General features: G+C 37.5%; 1 protein-coding gene across 1 annotated transcript in view; it reads left to right on the forward strand.

Moving 5' to 3' along the window:
- rwdd2b (RWD domain containing 2B) overlaps positions 1–23,227 on the forward strand; it is a 75,511-nt gene that overhangs the window by 29,631 nt on the left and 22,653 nt on the right. Inside the window, exons 2-3 of the mRNA XM_058775198.1 lie at positions 6,423–6,681; positions 6,766–6,833. Coding sequence (XP_058631181.1) covers positions 6,487–6,681; positions 6,766–6,833 — 263 coding nt within the window. The 5' untranslated portion in view covers positions 6,423–6,486. The remainder of the gene's footprint in view (positions 1–6,422; positions 6,682–6,765; positions 6,834–23,227) is intronic.

The raw sequence follows: 23,227 nt of genomic DNA on the forward strand, positions 1-23,227 counted from the left end.
TGCTAGGGTGCTGTAAGTGGTTGCTAGGGCATAGCTATGAAGTTGTCATGTCAGTACTTATTGGCTGCTTGATAGACCGAGTCAAAAGAGCCCTCCCCCAAGTCTCTGTGACCTCCTGATCCAAAGATATAATCTTACTAATTTTGTGCCAATGTTAAGTCTATGGGATTTCCCCCCCCCCCATTTTTTGCATGGTGTACGATCATCGTATGCCTGATAGCTTAGAAAAGATATAGCACACCTCTCTTCAATGAGCCGGTCGATTTGACACCTCATTCATGGGTCTATGACAAATGGTGCAGGAGGAGTAGCGAACCGAAGTTTTGTCAGGGCGAATAGTAATAACAATACTAGAATGTACATTTCCTGAAGAAAATGTGAGTGGTGCTTGCAGTGGCAAAACTCGGCACTAGGCCATCAGTAGAGCCTTCAGCATGAAGGACCAACTCCCATGTCTGTATGATGTTGTGGAGCTGAGATATGGCTTCTTTATGTTGCTATACGGTTGCTAGGGTGCTCTATATGGTTGCTAGGTTGTAGCTGCACAGTCGCTGTGGTGATACTTACAGACTGTTTTTTTAGCCCAAACAAAAGAGGCCACCCCCATATCTATACCATTTTCTGGTGCTGAGAAATTGCTTATTCATGAGTTTGTTCAGTTGCTAAGGTACTCTAATTGGTTGCTATGGTGTGCCCATACAGTTTATGGCATGATATTTAAAGACTATTTGACAGTCTGAATCCACTGAGCCCAACGCCATGTTTCTACAATGTTTTGGTGCTGGAAAATTGTTTGTTAATGTCCTTTTACGGTTGCTAGGGTGCTGTAAGTGGTTGCTAGGGCATAGGTATGAAGTTGTCATGTCAGTACTTATGGGTTTCTTGATAGGCCGAGTCAAAAGAGCCCTCCCCCAAGTCTCTGTGACCTCCTGATCCAAAGATATAATCTCACTAATTTTGTGCCAATGTTAAGTCTATGGGACTTTTTCGCCCAAATTTTTTCATCCACCAGACGAACATCGTACACTCAATTACTTATAAAAGATATAGCACACCTCTATAACTGGGAGGTTACTAAGCGTATTGCTAAACGGTTGGTAGTTGTCACACATCATTACTATGTAGATTTATAGAGTTATTCGTATGTTCTTAGTCTGATTTAACACTTAGCTAATCACTATTAGCATGTAGCTATTCACTGCTAGCATGTGTAGCATGCATGAGGAAAGTCCTGTTTGCGATCACGAGTCAAAAGAGCAAAACCTGCATGTTTATATGACACTTTTATCCAAAGATATCCCTTTTGATCTGTTTTCAATGGAGGTCTATGGGGTGGTTGCTAGGGTGCTGTAAGTGGTTGCTAGGGTGTGGCTATGAAGGTCATAGGTCATTACATATTGGTTACTTAAAAGAGGAGTCAAATGAGTGTGTGTGAGTTACAGAGAGAGAGAGAGAGAGAAGGGGCTCTTAAGGGCCTGCTTGTGCGTGTGTGTGTGTGTGTGTGTGTGTGAGTTACAGAGAGAGAGAGAGAGAAGGGGCTCTTAAGGGCCTGCTTGTGCGTGTGTGTGTGTGTGTGTGTGTGTGTGTGTGTGTGAGTTACAGAGAGAGAGAGAGAGAAGGGGCTCTTAAGGGCCTGCTTGTGCGTGTGTGTGTGTGTGTGTGTGTGAGTTACAGAGAGAGAGAGAGAGAAGGGGCTCTTAAGGGCCTGCTTGTGCGTGTGTGTGTGTGTGTGTGTGTGTGTGAGTTACAGAGAGAGAGAGAGAGAAGGGGCTCTTAAGGGCCTGCTTGTGCGTGTGTGTGTGTGTGTGTGTGTGAGTTACAGAGAGAGAGAGAGAGAGAAGGGGCTCTAAGGGCCTGCGTGTGTGTGTGTGTGTGAGAAAGTGACAGTTGAGATTCAAATTCACGAACATTCCACCATTGTAAGTCAATGGGATTTTTTGCCCGCTTTTTCGTCCGCTGTGTGAACATCGTAGGTCCGATCGCTTAAAAAAGATATAGCCCATATCTCCTCAATGAGCCGGTCGAATTGACACCTCTTTCATGGGTCTGTGACAAACGGTGCAGGAGGAGTAGCGAATCGAAATTTTTGTCCAGAAGAAGAATAAGAAGAAGCAGCAGAATAATAATAAGTATGCAAGATAACAATAGTGATGCCTTGCCTTTGGCAAGCACCACTAACTAGAATGTACATTTCCTGAAGAAAATGTGAGTGGTGCTTGCAGTGGCAAAACTCGGCGCTGGGCAGATACTACAGTGTTCCGCGCGATTGTAGAGAGCCAACTCCCATGTCTGTATGATGTTATGGAGCTGAGATATGACTTCTTTATGTAGATATACGGTTGCTAGGATTCTCTATGTGGTTGCTAGGGTGTAGCTGCACAGTCGCCATGGTGATACTTACAGACTGGTTTTTCAGCCTCAACAAAAGAGGCCACCCCCATATCTATACAATTTTCTGGTGCTGAGAAATTGCTTATTCATGTGTTTGTTCAGTTGCTAAGGTACTCTAATTGGTTGCTATGGTGTGACTATACAGTTTATGGAATGGTATTTAAAGACTATTGGACAGTCTGAATCCACTGAGCCCAACGCCATGTTTCTACAATGTTTTGGTGCTGGAAAATTGTTTGTTAATGTCCTTTTACGGTTGCTAGGGTGCTGTAAGTGGTTGCTAGGGCATAGGTATGAAGTTGTCATGTCAGTACTTATGGGTTTCTTGATAGGCCGAGTCAAAAGAGCCCTCCCCCAAGTCTCTGTGACCTCCTGATCCAAAGATATAATCTCACTAATTTTGTGCCAATGTTAAGTCTATGGGACTTTTTCGCCCAATTTTTTTCATCCATCAGACGAACATCGTACACTCAATTACTTATAAAAGATATAGCACACCTCTATAACTGGGTGGTTACTATCGTGTTGCTAAGCAGTTGTTAGTTGTCACACATCATTACTATGTAGTTTTATAGTTATTTGTATGTTTCTAGCCTGATTTAACACTTAGCTAATCACTATTAGCATGTAGCTATTCACTGCTAGTATGTGTAGCATGCATGAGGAAAGTCCTGTTTGCGATCACGAGTCAAAAGAGCAAAACCTGCATGTTTATATGACACTTTTATCCAAAGATATCCTTTTGATCTGTTTTCAATGGAGGTCTATGGGGTGGTTGCTAGAGTGCTGTAAGTGGTTGCTAGGTGTGGCTATGAAGGTCATAGGTCATTATTTATTGGTTCCTTAAAAGATGAGTCAAATGAGTGTGTGTGAGTTACAGAGAGAGAGAGAAGGGCTTCTTAAGGGTCTGCGTGTGTGTGTGTGTGTGTGTGTGAGAAAGTGACAGTTGAGATTCAAATTCACGAACATTCCGCCATTGTAAGTCAATGGGACTTTTTGCCCGCTTTTTCGTCCGCTGTGCGAATATCGTAGGTCCGATCGCTTAGAAAAGATATAGCACACCTCTCCTCAATGAGCTGGTCGATTTGACACCTCATTCATGGGTCTGTGACAAACGGTGCAGGAGGAGTAGCGAATCAAGTTTTGTCCAGAAGAAGAATAAGAAGAAGAAGCAGAATAATAATAATAAGTATGCAAGAGAATAATAGTGATGCCTTGCTCTTTGGCAAGCACCACTAACTAGAATGTACATTTCCTGAAGAAAATGTGAGTGGTGCTTGCAGTGGCAAAACTCGCGCTGGGCAGATACTACAGTGTTCCGCGATTGTAGAGAGCCAACTCCATGTCTGTATGATGTTGTGGAGCTGAGATATGGCTTCTTTATGTTGCTATACGGTTGCTAGGGTTCTCTATATGGTTGCTAGGGTGTAGCTGCACAGTCGCCATGGTGATACTTACAGACTGGTTTTTCAGCCTCAACAAAAGAGGCCACCCCATATCTATACCACTTTCTGGTGCTGAGAAATTGCTTATTCATGTGTTTGTTCAGTTGCTAAGGTACTCTAAATGGTAGCTATGGTGTGGCCATACAGTTTAGATAGATAGATGAGTTTGATGGGATGATATTTAAAGACTATTTGACAGTCTGAATCCACTGAGCCCAACGCCATGTTTCTACAATGTTTTGGTGCTGGAAAATTGTTTGTTAATGTCCTTTACGGTTGCTAGGGTGCTGTAAGTGGTTGCTAGGGCATAGCTATGAAGTTGTCATGTCAGTACTTATGGGTTTCTTGATAGGCCGAGTCAAAAGAGCCCTCCCCAAGTCTCTGTGACCTCCTGATCCAAAGATATAATCTCACTAATTTTGTGCCAATGTTAAGTCTATGGGACTTTTTCGCCCAATTTTTTTCATCCATCAGACGAACATCGTACACTCAATTACTTATAAAAGATATAGCACACCTCTATAACTGGGTGGTTACTATCGTGTTGCTAAGCAGTTGTTAGTTGTCACACATCATTACTATGTAGTTTTATAGTTATTTGTATGTTTCTAGCCTGATTTAACACTTAGCTAATCACTATTAGCATGTAGCTATTCACTGCTAGTATGTGTAGCATGCATGAGGAAAGTCCTGTTTGCGATCACGAGTCAAAAGAGCAAAACCTGCATGTTTATATGACACTTTTATCCAAAGATATCCTTTTTGATCTGTTTTCAATGGAGGTCTATGGGGTGGTTGCTAGAGTGCTGTAAGTGGTTGCTAGGTGTGGCTATGAAGATCATAGGTCATTATTTATTGGTTCCTTAAAAGATGAGTCAAATGAGTGTGTGTGAGTTACAGAGAGAGAGAGAGAGAGAGAGAGAGAAGGGCTTCTTAAGGGTCTGCGTGTGTGTGTGTGTGTGTGTGAGAAAGTGACAGTTGAGATTCAAATTCACGAACATTCCGCCATTGTAAGTCAATGGGACTTTTTTGCCCGCTTTTTCGTCCGCTGTGCGAATATCGTAGGTCCGATCGCTTAGAAAAGATATAGCACACCTCTCCTCAATGAGCTGGTCGATTTGACACCTCATTCATAGGTCTGTGACAAACGGTGCAGGAGGAGTAGCGAACCGAAGTTTTGTCCAGAAGAAGAATAAGCAGAAAAATAATAAGTATGCAAGATAGTGATGCCTTGCCTTTGGCAAGCACCACTAATAATAATAAGTTTAAGACGGATTTCAGTAAGTTGGCTTTCTCAAGCCAACTTAATAATAAGCTTAAGTAGCAGATCAGTAGGTTGGCTCTCTCAAGCCAACCTAACTAGAATGTACATTTCCTGAAGAAAATGTGAGTGGTGCTTGCAGTGGCAAAACTCAGCACTCGGTTGCTAGGTCGGCATTGAGTGTTTTCCACGGCAATGCTAGGCAGTTGCTAGGGCACTCGGGGTGGTTGTTAGGGTACCCAGGATGATTGCTAGGGCCGTTGATAGGGTACCTAGGGTGGTTGCTAGGTTGTTGCTATGCGGTTGCTAGGGTAATCTGGGTGTTTGCTAAGGTGTTGCTATGTGGTTGCTAGGGTACTCAGGGTGGTTGCTAGGGTGTTACTATGTGGTTGCTAGGGTACTTTGGGTGGTTGCTAGGGTGTTGCTATGTGGTTGCTAGGGTACCCAAAGAAGTAGGTAAAAGGTAAAAAGAAGTTATTACAAACACTCGATGGTGGTTTAAAGTGAGTTCTGAGTAAAAGTGTACTACTAATATCATAAATTGAATTATGAAGCATGATGCTAATATTACCTCTAATGCACCTGTAGAACAGGTCCAATTCTTCTTCATAATGCATTTTATCATAATACTTCACGTAAGGTCGCAAGAAAATGTTTTGTTGTATTTATTTAGAAATACTTTTCATAATAGTTGGGTAAATGTATACTGGGATTGAAGCGATGTGGCTTGGTTAACGTTTTATTGCCAGTATAAAGGCTCATAATGACTGAATAAAAAGAATAATGATCAAATAAATTAAAAGAAAAATTAATTATGTCTCATACCTGGCGGAAGTGTGAAAGGTTCTGTTTCCTTAAACTAGCTTGTCATGCATTTCTTTATTTCAACACAGTTGTATGTAAATCCTAGTATTTTAAATTTGTGATTAATCATGATTAATCACAGTCCATGACTGTGATTAATGCAATTAATTTTTTTAATCGATTGACAGCACTATTAAAAAGTGTTTCTGTTGCTCATGAAAACGTTTCTGAAACGTCTGAGTATTTGACAAATATTGCATTTAATTCACTTCATCTGTGATAGAGTATGCAAACAGCACACAAACACTACTGGGAGCAGAAAGTGTCCGACTTGATGTGTTCATTTTCAACTCTGTACCGACTGCCCTCAGCTAATCTCGTTGATTGCCGTCCGTAGCCATGGTTCAAGTAAAAAGTGTATAGTAACACCCAGCCTCCTGCTGCGTGTGACATCACATGAAAACTATGACTTATGCTTGCATCCATTGCATCCAATAATTGTGTTTTTGTTGTCTTGGCAGAAATTTGTGAACTAGGATTCCACAAGCACACTGGATTTGAGCTTGATACACAAATGCTCAGAATATGACTTGCTCAGAGGAAGCAGATGCACAATTTGCAGAGATAGAGCTGCTATTAAGTATGTTTCCGAGTGAAGAAGAGTTACAAGTGGATGAGCTTTCACATGCAGAGCTCAGAGCTTATGTGGAGGGCACAGCTCATAATCCCCCCAGCATCAGGCCCCAATTCAGCATCAAGCTGAAGATGGAGAACCCTGCTGTAAGTATGTGAAATACATTAAAATACATTAAAACATTATTTGTTCCTCATCATTTAATTTTGTTGTATTTTCTTTCCTCATAGGTGAGCATTACATTGCTGTGCACCTACCCAGCTGACTACCCAAAAGTGTTGCCAGATATTGCTATCAGGTATTTAAAGGGGTGGTTGATTGTGATTTCACTTTTTTGAGTTTAGTTAGTGTGTAATCTTGCTGTTTGAGCACAAACAATATCTGCAAGGTTACGACTCTGAAAGTTCAGTGGAAATGGAGATATTGGGTGGGTTGCACCAACCAGGATTAAATTAAACAAAGTTTAGAGCTAATCAAGGATTTGTTGATCTGGGTTTTGTTGATCCCTTAACTGTCACCCCAATTTTTGAACATTCATGAAAAAGTGTACTATCCAAACTTAAATTATTATAATTCATGAATGCTTTTGAATACAGACCTAAGGTTGGCCTCTTTTTAAAGAAGACAATTAGCAGATTATTACATAAGTGAAATCTTTTAATAAAATTAAAGTATTAAAAAGTTATAGAAGTTTAAATTAACTGTAAAGAAAATGTATTATACTGTTTTTCTTTTATTTTCTATAAAATAAATATTTAAAATTGCTATAAAATGAAAGCCATATGTCTACATAAATTGTGTTCCAAATTTGAAGTTGATATTAAAAAAAATTGAGGTTCATATGCAATTTTGTTTAGGCGTTATACCAAAAACAGCCACCGGGTGCCATCCAAACTCCATTGAATTTTTTTATTTTTTTTATGCATTTCTGTCACAAATGTATCAATTTCTCACTCAATATTACATCTATAACAAAATAATCTTGAGACTCAGACCTTTCCAACGATATGTATTTTGTTAAGATTATACAAAGTTTTGATTCTAAAAGACCATAATACATTTTGCAATATGACACCCCCGTTAAGGGGGAGGAGACCGCTAAAACATTTTGAAGTACCATTTCTATGGTCACGCAATGTCCAATTCCAAAATGGTTTACACAAGATGAATTTTGAGATTTTAAGCTTTCCAAATGGTATATAACTTATGATGATTGCTAAAACATGTGATAGGGAAAAAGGCAAGGAATTGAAGACTTTTTGTGACAAAGGTCAGAACTCCTGTTCTGATGTAGATTTATCATAGACTCTTGGTGCACTCTTGTCATAAATGAATCTATTACTGTTACTACATAATTTGTAACAACAAAAAATGGTAAAATATCTATTTAGAAGTGTTAGACCTTTCCAATGATGTAGGGTAAACGTACCTATTAAGCTCACCAAAATCTACTTTGAGACATATTTAGTGCACATGATATTGGTTTCAATACAAAATGTTATGTTAAAATAAAAATATGAATCTCTCACACAAAAATATTTAATTTTATTTTAAATGACAAAAGCAATTCAATTAAGATATACCTCGTTAAATTCAAAAAGTCTGGCTGTGCTTAATGGGTACATTTTTGTACCCTTTAAGCACACCCCTGTTCCCATTAAGCTCACATCATGTTTTATTAAAAATACTTGTTTATGTTTAGGAAAATTTTTAAAGAATAATTGTAAAAATATATATTTTTGAAGGTACAAAGTCAATCACAAAAAAAAAACAGAACACTAAAATCAAGCAACAAGGCATTCAAGTCGATCAGTTATATATGGAGTCAATTTAATGCCGCATATATATGCAAAAGAAAATAAAGTTTTGCAAAAGAAAATAAGTTTTGCAAAGAAAAATAAAGAATTGCAAAAGAAAATGAAGTATTGCAAAAAGAAAATAAGTTTTGCAAATAAAAATAAAGAATTGCAAAATAGATAAATAAAACAGAGCAAAAGCAATGATTTTGCGATACATATTTTCCATGGCCATATCTACTAATTTATTTGCAATGCAGCTTTTATTTTATGCGTTTCAGTCAAGTTTGAGCTTGCGATACCATTTTCCTTTGCGCTTCACGTTTCTGCGCGTCTCACTTTGTGGCGCTGTTTTGACATGGGGTGGAGTCAGGGACGGGGCGTGTCCAACAGGCCTGGGCATGCCTCCTGGAAGTGACGCCATCGGCCCGAGACGCAGATCACAGCTGATCCAGGCACCGTCATTGAGCAGAGGCATGCGGGCGGATCGTTTCCTTTATTCACTAGCTTTAAAACATGCATGCTTTCGCTTTATTAACAAATGTATATGTATTAGCAGCGTTTGCTCAAGTTAAAGAAGTTGTTAATATGAACATCTGCTGTTTATTTCTCTCAATGTGTGCACACTTTTATAGCATTAAAATGTGTATTGTTTCATCTGGTTAACTAAATGTGCATTAATAGTGCTTGTTTAAAATCTCTTAACCTGTGCACAGCGCTCTTTGTTTACATTATTTCAGAGTTACTGCTAGTTTTAATGTAAAAGAATGCAATTAACTTCACAAAATATACATCATTAAAAAGGTCTAAGACTCAAGCTTCATATCCATCTCGAACTTTGTTTTTCATTTACATAACTCCTGGCATAAATTAAGAAATGACTGTCACTGGAAGTTTAAAAAAAGATTAAAAAGTAATTTTGGTTTAGTTTTGTCGTGGCCACGAGATATTAAGTCGTGGGAACGTGATAATACTGTATGTCGTGGCCATGAGTTTAATCATGCATAAACAAACCCACGTGACCATAGCAACCTGGGATTATCAGAGACTGATCAAATATATTTATCCATCCCACAGTCCGTTGATCGTGTCTTTTTATGTAATATATGTGTATATTAGGCTATTATTATTATTATTATTATTATTATTATTATTATTATTATTATTATTATTATTATACAGCCCTGAACGTTAAGAGATCGAAATGAAGGGAAAATAAATCAAATACATAACAACGAATATAAAAATATTACCAATACTAATAAAATACATGGACTTACAAGACTTGTGGGATGGATAAAAATGTTTTCTTGTCGGCCTATTTTATTATACTTTATGTAACATTTATTCATAATAAACTTAATTCGAATGTTGTCTACATCGCGATACAGTCCAGTACGTAGCCTATGGTTAACACTTCAACCACCAGAGGTCGCTGTATACCTAAAAGCGCCAGCGGGTCAAATTTACCCATGCCATGACTACTGTTTTGATATGGCTAAAAATGTAGTATGTCACTGTATTATGCCACTGTCTTCACAATGTCTAGAGTCATAAAATTATTATTTTTAGTCATCAGCTATGTTTTTGTCCTGTTGTTTTAAGTTAATTAGCTATTTTTAAGCAGGTTACACTAATCACTTTTCTTAATGATGAATATAAACCAGTCTGCAATGACAACGAGAATTACAAGGAAATAAATACATATTTGGGTGTTGTAATATTATAGCTAATAAAATGTTTCAAGATAACCCATGTTATTTAAATGACTAAAACACCCTAAATAGAATATTATAAGCAATACTAATTCACCACACTGCAAAGGATGTACAATGACAAATTCAAGTGCACAGTTTCACCTAATTAATTAATTTGTTTAGTTATATAATTTATCATTTGAATAAGAGAACAACACCAATAAACTTGGGGTAATCATAAAAATTGTTTTATTCATTACATCATAATTCAGATTTATTTTTTTTCAGGAATAAATAAGCAACACAGTAGCGAACCATAAACGATAAAAAATTGCAAACACAAATTAATATTTAATCCAAAGTTTGAACATTTATGAGTAGAGGAATAAACATCTAAAACATCTTCATTTGAATGTGATGACAGGAATTATGCGTAAATTTGTCCTGATGGCGCTTATGTTCTGGTTTTATCTAAACAATTTTTTTAACAATAAACAGGGGATTGTAAATAACACAATTTTAGTAAAAGTCAATGAATGTAAGACTTGGATATTTTTAATTGAAAATATATTATGTAGCCTATTTGAAAAACAGCCATGGGTAAAATTACCCCGTGGTGGTGTTAATATAATAATTTAATAATGTTTTTTTTTTTGTATAATTTCTTAATTAAAAATAAAATATTAATAAATACATCTCTGATAATCCCAGGTTGCTATGGTCACGCTGGTTTGTTTACCCATTAATATCTCGTGGCCACGAGAAATTTAAACCAAAAAGACTCAAGCTTCATTTCTTTTTTTTAAACTTCCAGTGACAGTCATTTCTTAATTTATGTAAGTTAATTTAATTACTTAATTTAGGAGTTATGTAAATGAAAAACAAAGTCGAGATGGATATGAAGCTTGAGTCTTAGACCTTTTTAATGATGTATAGTTTGTGAAGTTAATTGCATTCTTTTACATTAAAACTAGCAGTAACTCTGAACTAATGTAAACAAAGAGCGCTGTGCACAGGTTAAGAGATTTTAAACAAGCACTATTAATGCACATTTAGTTAACCAAATGAAACAATACACATTTTAATGCTATAAAAGTGTGCACACATTGAGAGAAATAAACAGCAGATGTTCATATTAACAACTTCTTTAACTTGAGCAAACGCTGCTAATACATATACATTTGTTAATAAAACGAAAGCATGCATGTTTTAAAGCTAGTGAATAAAAGGAAACGATCCGCCCGCATGCCTCTGCTCAATGACGGTGCCTGGATCAGCTGTGATCTGCGTCTCGGGCCGATGATGTCACTTCCAGGGAGGCATGCCCAGGCCTGTTGGACACGCCCCCGTCCCCTGACTCCACCCCCATGTCAAAACAGCGCCACAAAGTGAGACGCGCAGAAACATGAAGCGCAAAGGGAAAACGGTATCGCAAGCTCAAACTTGACTGAAACGCAAAATAAAAGCTGCATTGCAAATAAATTAGTAGATATGGCCATGGAAAATATGTATTGCAAAATCATTGCTTTTACTCTGTTTTATTTATCTATTTTGCAATTCTTTATTTTTCTTTGCAAAACTTATTTTCTTTTGCAAAACTTTATTTTCTTTTGCATATATATGCGGCATTAAATTGACTCCATAGTTATATATTCATAATGAAGTGTCATCTAAGCACATTGCAACATCTAGACTAGTCCACCTTCAGCTAAGTAACACATTCAAAAATCAAATAAAACAAACCAATAAGCAGTGATGGGAATAACGGCGTTATAAATAAATAACTGACAATAAAATGTGGCGTTACTATATTATATTATTAGAATTTAATTTTTCAGTTCATCTGAATGGATGCGCAGTGTAGCTGTATTTGATGTACCATAAACTCTAGTGTGAAGGCACACGACTCGCCGTCGCTTTCTCTCACATACGCAAAGAAAGATACAGAGCAAGAGAGTCTTTCATAACATGCAGAATTGACGCGCTACATATAAACGATATTCTTTGTTGTATTTTCCTGTCAAAATAACAAAGTTCCTTTGGAATTCTTCAGCTTTTAAGAACTGCCGGTTTCTCTGGTAGTGGGCGGAACTAATGCGCAAACGATAATCTCATTGGCTAGCGCTCACCTATTATCGTCCCTGTTTCGATTTCAGCAAATCAATTCGAGCGAACGCAGACAATGTGATTAATATTCATGAACCCAGCAGCTCATTAATCCTTAGTGCGTTTTATATTGATGACAAATATGCATTCATACTTGGTTATTCTAATTACTAAAGTTCTATCATCATATAATATTAAATTATCATAATATTATATTATAATGCTTGACTGACTGATACTAAGTGTCAGTAGATAAATAGTGTAGATTAATGTACAATGTTTTATAATAATAATTTATTCTTTTTAGTGTCCATTTCATTAATTTAACATATTTAATACTGGGGGCATCCAAAGTTATTTGACATTTGAACATTTTAAAAAAAGGAACGCAATAGTTACTTTCCCTGGTAATTAGTTACTTTTATAATGATGTAACTCAGTTACTAACTCAATTACTATTTGTGAGAAGTAACTAGTAACTATAACTAATTACTTTTTTAAAGTAACGTGCCCAACACTGCCAATAAGACATTTCATTCATGGAGATGAACACAGAAACTAGCCTCATTATGAAACCCCTTTTTAAATGGATGTCAACTTATCTATAGTTTCTTATGGCTGGAATACACTACATGTGTTTGCCCCGATTTTCCACCAATTTACAGTCTAGAAAAGTCGGTGCTAGTTGGCAAAGGTCAGAGCCAGTCTGTAGATTTGAGTTGGCAGAATCCATAGAAAATCGATTAACTTAACTTAAAGTGACAACCATCAGTTAATATTTAAAGTTTGTTTATGAAGTATTTACATAGTCATTAAATGCGGAAGAGCTTAAAGAGAGCACACTGAGCTTAATTGGAGCAGCAACAATTTTTAATACATTTCATGTAATATTTATTAAAATGACAGGATTTTCCTAAATAAATAGTCTAGATCATGTATTAAGTTCATACATATTTTAATATGAATGCAAGTGCACTCAAGGCGTGTCCAAATCCACTTTTGCTAGTTTAACGACGGGAAAACGGTCGGCGTGCCTGGGCGCATGGTCTAAACGGGTTGTCCCTATTCTCTTAATGAGTAATGGGTGTTTTTTGGGCGTAACGTGCAATAAACTAATCAGAGTCTCATCTGCCATTCCCTTTAAGAGCAAGTTGGCGGATTCGCTATTTAAGCGACGAAATTTTAAGGCGCACAGACACAGCAAATGGATCTGCTCATGCGCGAGCAAATAGATAGGCTAATTCTGATACATGCAATGATTATCCATTATGACATGTATGACATTTTTATATTTATGTAACCTACACAATAATATTCTTTTACACTGTAATCCTTTAATTTTAATATTTGGCATGTTTGTGTGCCCTGTGTTTAATAAGCAAAGTGAACGTGCGTTGTGGACCCGCCCAGAGGCACATTTTCTACTAACGCGCTCAAATAACAAAAAAATATTGCGCCATTGACTTTAGACCAGGTTTGAGTTGGTCCTATGGCGCAGTCTATTTTCAGTTCCTCAAAATAGCAACGCACCAACAATGCGCCTGAACACACCTCTTTTTTAGACCAGTACGCCCATGGGCGCACAAATGGGTGCAAATGCACTTGCTATTTAAACAACGCGGCGCAGGATGGGAAAATGAGAACTGCGTCGCGCTGAAACTAGCAAAACACTTTCGCCGCGCCTTGCGCCGCATTGCGGCAGGTGTATGATAGGGCCCATAATGTGTATAGACAGAAAAATATTTTTCACATAGCTACAAGAAGCCTTAAACATGGTGGTTGCCATGGTAGCGAGCAATACTTGCTGGCAAACACTTCTTACTGTTACAAAAATGCTACAATGCAATCATGTATTCTGCTTTATCAAAGCTTTAATCAGGATGGCACAGTATATTAGAAGCTAACATAAGCAGTAGCATTTGCAACAGCGTATATAAAAGTATGAGACAACAACAAACAAAAAAACATACCATTCTGAAACGTTCTGTAAGAGCCGTGCTTGCACAGGTTCTGCACGGATCCTCTTCACTAATATTCTCTGGGTCTAAATCAGGCTCAAATTTATAAGCAATATTGAAGACGTCATTGTTTACAATAAAACCGGAGCGCATTCTGAGGTGAGGGGCATGATGTTTCTGCATCCGCACTAGGCGGTTTAGTGGAGGGGCTTCATAAAACCAGGAAATCATCACTGTTCATCGGAGAAGGGACAGAACGGTGTAGAATAAAGGTAAATTATGTGAAAAATGATGAATTTTTAAAAAAAATGAAGTATTAACACGTTAGACTGCACCCTATAAACACAATCAAGCTTAGAAAAAAAACAGCCACCCCTTTAACCCTAAAATGTGCAGAATCGTAAAGAGACATCAGAAAATGTATTTATTGCTATTTTCTATCTTATTGGGACTCTTATTGGTTTGTCAATGCCTGTTACAACATGGATGTAACTCCTGAATACTTTGGAATACAGACATAAGGTTGGTCTCTTTTTGAAGAAAACAGATCAATGCTGAGGTGAAAGCATTTCAAAAAAGAAAGTATAAAAAGTTATAGAAGTTTAAGTTTGCAGTAAATATAATGTAGTATACACATTTTTTTTTTAGTTTTATATAAAAAAAAATACTTTATAAAATATGCTGCACTTTAAATTGCTATAAAATCAAAGCCATATGTCTAACCAAGTTATGTTCCCAATTTCAATGAATATACTTTATAACATATGTTGCACTTTAAATTGCTATAAAATCAAAGCCATATATCTAGCCAAGTCATTTTCCAAATTTGAAGTTGATATCACAAACAAATGTGCTTCCTGTGAGATTTTGTTTAGGCACTATACCAAAAATAACCACTGGGCTACACCCAAACTATGTTGAATTTTTTGATGCAGTTTTCTGTCACAAATCAATAATTTTCTGTCACAATATCACTTCTATTACAAAACAGTCTCCAAATATGGAATCTTGACTGTCAGACCTTTCCAACGATATGTGTTTTGTAAAGATTACAAAAAGATTTGATTTTCTCAAACACAAGCCACAAAATCAGAGTCTATATATATGTTTTTATTTCTTGATTTATATCCTTAAAAGGGCTACGTATCCCCTGAGATACAAACATTTAGAGACAGATTACAAAAACTGTAAGTTACGAACAGGGTTCGTGGGCGGGGTTTCGCCTAAAAGTATATGTAGCAATATATGTTTAGTATATGTTTTTTTTTTTAATGTGTGTATATTTGCTTGTTTTGTTTTGTTTTTAGAATAAATAAAAAGAAAACAAGTAGATAGAATAGAAAAAAAAAACTGGAAATGCTAGTATTAAAGGGTCATTTTTAAATAAAAATAAAACAAGTCAATAGAACAGAAAAAGAATAGATAATGCTTGTGTTAGAAGGTCAGTATTTATAATGAATAACAAATAAAACACAGAGAGAATAGAGAAAGAATAGAGAATGCTTGTGTTAAAGTCTAAAAAAACAAAAACAAAAAAAAACAAGCAGATACAATTAGAATTAGCATTATAATAGAGAGTGCTAGAGTTAGAGGGTCAAATGAAGATGAAAGAGATGTTTCAGCTGTTTCTCAAATGATTAAGGACTCAGCTGCTTGGATTGAGTTGGGCAGGTCATTCCATCAGGAGGGAACAGTTAATGTAAAAGTACATGAACGTCTTATCATAGGTAGAATGCAAAATGTTTCCATACAAGCATTTCAGTCAGAGGTAATGTATGCAATATTTCAAACCTTTAACCCACTTGGGAAAATCAACCCATGGCAACAGTTTAATAGTAGCCCGTTTCTGTGGAAAAAATGTGGACTTGGCAACCCTGCATCCAAGAAGAGCTGCCGTCGAGCCATTTTTTTTAGGTCCAAAAAGAGGACATATCCAGGGAAAAGAGGACATATGGTATACCTAATGCATTTAATTCAGAAAATTTTAAGTGAACCTAATAAACTAATCCTGAACAACAGCTTTTTAAACAGGTCCCTCCATCATGTGTAAATATGTGATCAACTTTTATTGGAGGATGAGTGTTTCACACTACAGGCAGCCATGCAGTTTTTAAATGCTGCCCGTGAGCTAAACAAAGATTGTATGAACAAAGTCAGTATATCTAAACATTCACACAACAAACATCCTTTCAACATGAAACCAAGAAATGAGACCTATACTTTCCCTGCCTCTCCCCACAGCTTCTCAAATGTTTGTATCCTCCAGGGTATGTCGCCACTTTTAGGGTTAATATAAACATGATTATAAGTTGATCCCTTGTCATTTGAGATGTAACTTGAAGCTTAATAAAGAGTTGGGAATAAGTATGTAAAATGATTTATTTAAAAAAACAACAGTAAATTTCTGTAAATCTACATCAGTTATGGTAGCTTCCTGGCAAGCGGATTCTCCACAGCTTTGACACCTCCGCTCTATTTCTATGACTCGTCAGGATTGTTTCGCGTTCACAGTGGTTTGCTGGCATGCACGTGATTTCATGCGCGAGGCAAGCTGTCGTAAAGCGCTCGCCAAAGCTGAAAAATGCACTGTTGCTACCAGATCTCAATTGCTGAAAATTACATTGTGTTAGATGCAAAACTATGGGGGTAGAATTGTTGCGTAATTCCAAATAGATTATGATCCAAAAAAAAAAAAAAATTAAACATTGAAAAATAAATAGAATGAGATCCACAAATAAATCTTAGAGTTTCACAAGCATGAATTAAATTCACAAAAAAATTAAATGAGATTTGCAAATAAAACATATTCACAAATATCTTTTTATGTCACAAACACAACTTTGCCTGGCATTCATTTGTGAATCGCGTCCTGTGCATTTGTAGATTGCTTCATGCATTTGTGGATTGGTCGCTGTGCATTTGTGAATCGCTGCAAGCGTTTGTGCATTTTGAAACATTTTGAGCGTCAAGATGCATACCAACTCACAAATACTCCACCCACCATCCACTCGAGCCAGATAACAGCCTCACTTGGCTGACCAATCGTAGCACGTTCTTGCTATAGCTAATCAGGTTTCTCTTTACAATCAGGGTGGTCTCACCTAGGGCTGGGCGATATGAGCAAAAATTCATATCTCTGTATTTTTTGGCTGATTTGCGGTATATGGTATATATCTCGGTATTTCTACTCTTTTGTATTTAGATTTAAAAAAATAAACAAATAAAGTGAATGTAACCATATATGTTTAAAAAAGGGTTAAAATTCCATTTTAACATTGTAACATTGCAATCTAAAAACAAAAAATAATGCTTTTAAAGCAGAAGTTAAATATACTAAACTAAAAATGAAAATAATTTTTAAAAAAAGCACAGACTAAAAAGGCTGTTTTGATTACCTCATTACAGTCACTTTAGTTAGTGCTATCTTAGAAATACACTTACTTGTAGGTTTAAAATTCTACATATGACACATTTATTGTCCAACTACAAATATTTCAGCAAAATGTATATTTTAGTCAGAATTATTGCGCTCCTATTACATTGAGCGTCTGTGCGTTCAATGAAGTCTGTGAATCTCAAAGCAGAAGGCTCATGCACTTCTGATAGCAAAATGGAAATATTTCCATTGCTTTCTAACATTTAAAGATGGAGAATATACTTGTGAAATGTAAGTTATGCATTTAGGAAAACAGCACATCTCAAACACATTAAACAGTGAGAGTCTCTAATCAGCGGCACACGCAGCCTTTCTGTCAGAGCCGTTTTAAACTGAAACTAAACTAGGCTTCTGTATCTTACGAGTTTTTAAAGTCCTTCATATAAATTTTGTCACGTGTTTAGAACCAATTGTATTATGCACTTTCTCCACAGCAGCTCAAGTCTGTGTCCTTCGCTATATTTTCAGATGTGCTCGTTTTCAAACTACTGTATATCAATATGGACGGTATTGCCTCATATCGTATCGCTTATAAAGAATATATCGATATGTCGTACAAACTTGATATACCGAGCCCTAGACCCTGAAATAACTTCATTCATCTTCATTGGCCCAAATAGGAAATGTGAAGGCCATAAAAATTGGAACAGTAAAAGATGTTTAAAATTGGATTTCGTTAGACCACGTTAGACTGTGTATCAAGCCAAGCCACATTATATTTTATGTGCCATTGAAAAATGCCAGAGAAAAAATGCTTTGAATCAAGGCTATGGGAACAATGCTATACTGGATAGAATTGCATTATGGAAGCGTCATGTTATTCAAGATGTAAAGAAAAGCATTAATAAGTAACTGATTAATAAATAACTGGATTCAACCTCATGATAAACATACTACTTTGTGAAACAGGTTAAATTGTTGTCTTACAACAGCCAACAGCATTTCCCGGTTTTTCAGTCAAGCTGTTTAACACTTCAACCGCCAAAGGTCGCTGTATACCTAAAAGTACAGCTGGTATTTTTACCCATTTTTAAAATTTACCCATGCACATGGCTACTGTTTTGATATGGCTAGGTCTGTACAGTATGTCACTGTATTATGCCACTGTCTTCACAAAGTAATGTTTAGAGTCATAAAATTATTTTTAGTCATCAACTATGTTTTTGTACTGTTGTTTTTAAGCTCATGTGCATATTAAGCAAGCTACACTATAATCACTTTTCTTATTGGTGAACATAAATCAGCCTGCAATGACAATGATAATTAAAAGGAAATAAATACATATTTGGGAGGTGTAATGTTATAATAAAATGTTTTAAGATAAGTTATTTAAATTACTAAAATACCCTATAGTAGACTATAATGAGCTATATCACTTCACTGCACGCACTGCATAGGATGATACGACAAATTCAAGCACAGTTTTACCTAATTAATTATTATTTTTTTTAGTTATATAAATTATAATTTAAATAAGAGAACAACACCAATAAACTTGGAGTAATTGTAAATTATCTAGAATTTATTTATTTTTAAGCAGACTAGAATACATAGCAACACGGTAGCGAACAACGATAAAACATTGCTAAACAGAGATTAATAATTCATTTTTCATAATTAATTTAATTATTCATTTTTTTTAACAACAGGGTAAATAACACAATTTTAGTAAAAGTCAATGACTGGGAGACTTAGATATTTTATTGAAAATCTATTGCCCCAAAAAATTAAAGGAACACTTTGAAAACACATCAGATCTCAATGGGGAAAAATATGCTGGATATCTATACTGATATGGAATGGGTAATATGTTAGGAACGAAAGGATGCCACATCGTTTGATGAAAATGAAAATTATCAACCTACAAAGGGCTGAATTCAAAGACACCCCGAAAATCAAAGTGATAAAATGATGAAGCAGGCTAGTCCATTTTGATGAAATGTCATTGCAGCAACTCAAAATGGTACTCAGTAGTTTGTATGACCCCCACGTACTTGTATGCATGCCTGACAACATCAACAGACAACGGATGGTGTCCTGGGGTATTTCCTCCCAGATTTGGATCAGGGCATAACTGAGCTCCTAGACAGTCTGAGGTGCAACTCTGGATCGAAACATAATGTCCCAGAGGTGTTCTATTGGATTTAGGTCAGGCGAGCGTGGGGGGGCCATTCAATGGTATCAATTCCTTCATCCTCCAGGAACTGCCTGCATACTCTCGCCACATAAGGCCGGGCATTGTCATACACCAGGAGGAACCCAGGACCCATTGCACCAGCATAGGGTCTGACAATGGGTCCAAGGATTTCATCCCGATACCTAACGGCTGTCAGGGTGCCATTGTCTAGCCTGTAGAGGTCTGTGCGTCCCTCCATGGATATGCCTCCCCAGACCATCACTGACCCACCACCAAACCGCTCATGCTGAACGATGTTACAGGCAGCATAACTTTCTCCACAGCTTCTCCAGACCCTTTCACGTCTGTCATATGTGCTCAAGGTGAACCTGCTCTCATTTGTGAAAAGCACAGGGCACCAGTGGTGGACCTGCGAATTCTGGTGTTCAATGGCAAATGCCAATTGACCTCCACGGTGCCGGGCAGTGAGAACAGGGCCCACTAGAGGACGTCGGGCCCTCAGGCCACCTTCATGAAGTCTGTTTCTGATTGTTTGGTCAGAGACATTCACACCAGTGGCCTGCTGGAGGTCATTTTGTAGGGCTCTGGCAGTGCTCATCCTGTTCCTCCTTGCACAAATTAGCGGTTATCGGTCCTGCTGATGGGTTAAGGACCTTCTACGGCCCTGTCCAGCTCTCCTAGAGTAACTGCCTGTCTCCTGAAATCTCCTCCATGCTCTTGAGTCTGTGCTGGGAGACACAGCAAACCTTCTGGCATATTTATGTGCCATCCTGGAGGAGTTGGACTGCCTGTGCAACCTCTGTACGGTCCAGGTATCGCCTCATGCTACCAGTGGTGACACTTACCCTTGCTAAATGCAAAACCAGTGAAAAACAGTCAGAAAAAATGAGTAGGAAAAAAAAAAAAATGTCAGTGGCCTCCACCTGTAAAACCATTCATGTTTTGGGGTTTGTCTCATTGACTGCATTTACATGGACATCAGTAATCTAATTATTTACCTTATTCTGAATAAGACAATATTATGATTAAGGTGTTTACATGAGTTGCTTTTAGAATAATCCTTTCATGTTCCTGTTTTACATGTTATAGTACATAGATCAATTAATGGCATGCGTCATTACGTCACCACGCTACGCCATCCAACGTCCCCTCCAGAATTTCACGTATAAACATATAGTTCGTCTTCGTGATGATGCCATATACAGTTTCATTTTTAATTTTATGAAAGCTTCAAGTGCAGTTAATGATTTTTTACATGCATACAGACGATGGTGGTGTTGAAGCTCTTTTATTTGCCGTCAAACGGATGACCACTGCCATGTGTGTATCCTGTCACAAAATGCGGTGAAAAGTCCTGCACAACAGTAATAAGCCCTATTCGCATGTTTCTAGCATGACTACCATGTTGCTAGCATGTTTCTAGCATGGTTGGCATGCTACTAACATGTCAATAGCATGATTAGCAATTGACTAGCATGTTGCTAGCATGATTAGCAAGTTACCAGCATGTTGCTAGCATGTTTCTAGCATAATTAGCATGCTACTAGCATGATTAGCAAGTACCTAGCATGTTGCTAGCATGTTTCTAGCATGATTAGCATGCTTTCAAGCATGTTGCTAGCATGTTTATAGCATGATTAACAAGTCACTAGCATGATTAGCAAGTGACTAGCATGTTTATAGCATGTCGCTAGCATGTTTATAGCATGATTAGCATGTTTATAGCATGATTCGCATGTTACTAGCATGTTTCTAGCATGATTAGCATGCTACTAGTATGATTAGCAAGTGACTAGCATGTCGCTAGCATGTTTCTAACATTATTAGCAAGTTTCAAGCATGTCTCTAGCATGTTTCTAGCATGATTAGCATGTCGCTAGGATAGATAGATTAGAAATATTAGATGAGTTTGAATGAGTTTGAATGGGTTAGAAATAGTACATAGAAGGGAAGCTTGATTGAGTCTCAGAGGATTCTGGGAGTTTAATTTTGAATTTTGACAGTTGGAGTTTGAATAGTCTTGGCTCATCTGAACATTCCGTCAATGTAAGTCTATGGGATTTTTATGATTTTTAATCTTCATTTTTATGAAAACCATAAGTCTGATCAGTTAGCACACCCGGCCAGATCAGTCTGAAGATGTGGGCTGAGTTTGGAGTCTGTAGAGTTAAAGCTCTAGGAGGAGTTAGAGTTTTAAATTTTAGTCTCAGAAGAATAAGAAGTTGTTTAAATGGCATTTCAGTAAGTTGGCTTTCTCAAGCCAACTTAATAAGTATGCAAGATAACAACAGTGATGCCTTGCCTTTGGCAAGCACCACTAATAATAATAACTATGCAAGATAACAATAGTGATGCCTTGCCTTTGGCAAGCAGCACTAACTAGAATGTACATTTCCTGAAGAAAATGTGAGTGGTGCTTGTCGTGGCAAAACTCGGCATTTGGTTGCTAGGTTGGCTTGAGTGGTTTCCACGGCACTGCTAGGCGGTTGCTAGGGCATTCGGGGTGGTTGCTAGGGTACCCGGGATGGTTGCTAGGGTGTTGCTATGCGGTTGCTAGGGTGTCCAGGATGGTTGCTAGGGTATTGCAATGTGGTTGCTATGGTACCCAGGGTGGTTGCTAGGGTGTTGTTATGCGGTTTCTAAAGTACTTGGGGTGGTTGCTAGGGTACCCAGGATGGTTGCGAGGGTACTCGGGGTGGTTGCTAGGGTAGCCAGGATGGTTGCTAGGGTGTTGCTATGCGGTTGCTAGGGTACCCAGGCTGGTTGCTAGGGTACTCAGGGTGGTTTCTAAGGCGGTTGCTAGGATACCCAGGATGGTTGCTAAAATGTTGCTATGTGGTTGCTAGGGTACTTGGGGTGGTTGCTATGGTGTTGCTATGCAGTTGCTATGGTACTTGGGTGGTTGCTAGGGTGTTGCTAAGCAGTTACTAGTTGTCACAGATCATTACTATGGAGTTTCATAGAGTTCTTAGCTTGAATTAGCACTTAGCTAATCACTATTAGCATGTAGCTATTCACTGCTAGCGTGTGTAGCATGTTTGGGAGTCCTATTTGTTAGCATGAGTCAAAAGAACCAACTCCCAAGTCTATATGACATTCTGATGCAATGATATAGGACTTGATAAATGGTTACTAGTGTACTCTTTTTGGTTCTTAGGGAGTGGCTTGGCAGCTGCCAATGATGATACTCCAAAGGCTGTTTGGCAGTATAAATAATATAAACCAACCCCCATGTCTCTGTGACATTCAAATTTGAAGATATGCCTGTTTGGGTTTGGGTTGCTAGGGTACTCGACATTGGTTGCTAGGGAGTGGCTAGGAAGTGTGATTTTTGCCCACTGTACGATTATCATACGCCCGATCGCTTTTAAAAGATATAGCACACCATTCCTCAAAAAGCTGCACGATTTGACGCCTCTTTCATGGGTCTGTGACGAACGGTGCAGGAGGATTAGCGAACCGAAGTTTTGTACAGAAGAAGAAGAATAAGCAGAATAATAATAAGTATGCAAGATAACAATAGTGATGCCTTGCCTTTGGCAAGCACCACTAATAAGTATGC

This window comes from Onychostoma macrolepis, chromosome 05 (genome assembly GCF_012432095.1).
Source record: "Onychostoma macrolepis isolate SWU-2019 chromosome 05, ASM1243209v1, whole genome shotgun sequence".
Taxonomy (NCBI): Eukaryota; Metazoa; Chordata; class Actinopteri; order Cypriniformes; family Cyprinidae; genus Onychostoma; species Onychostoma macrolepis.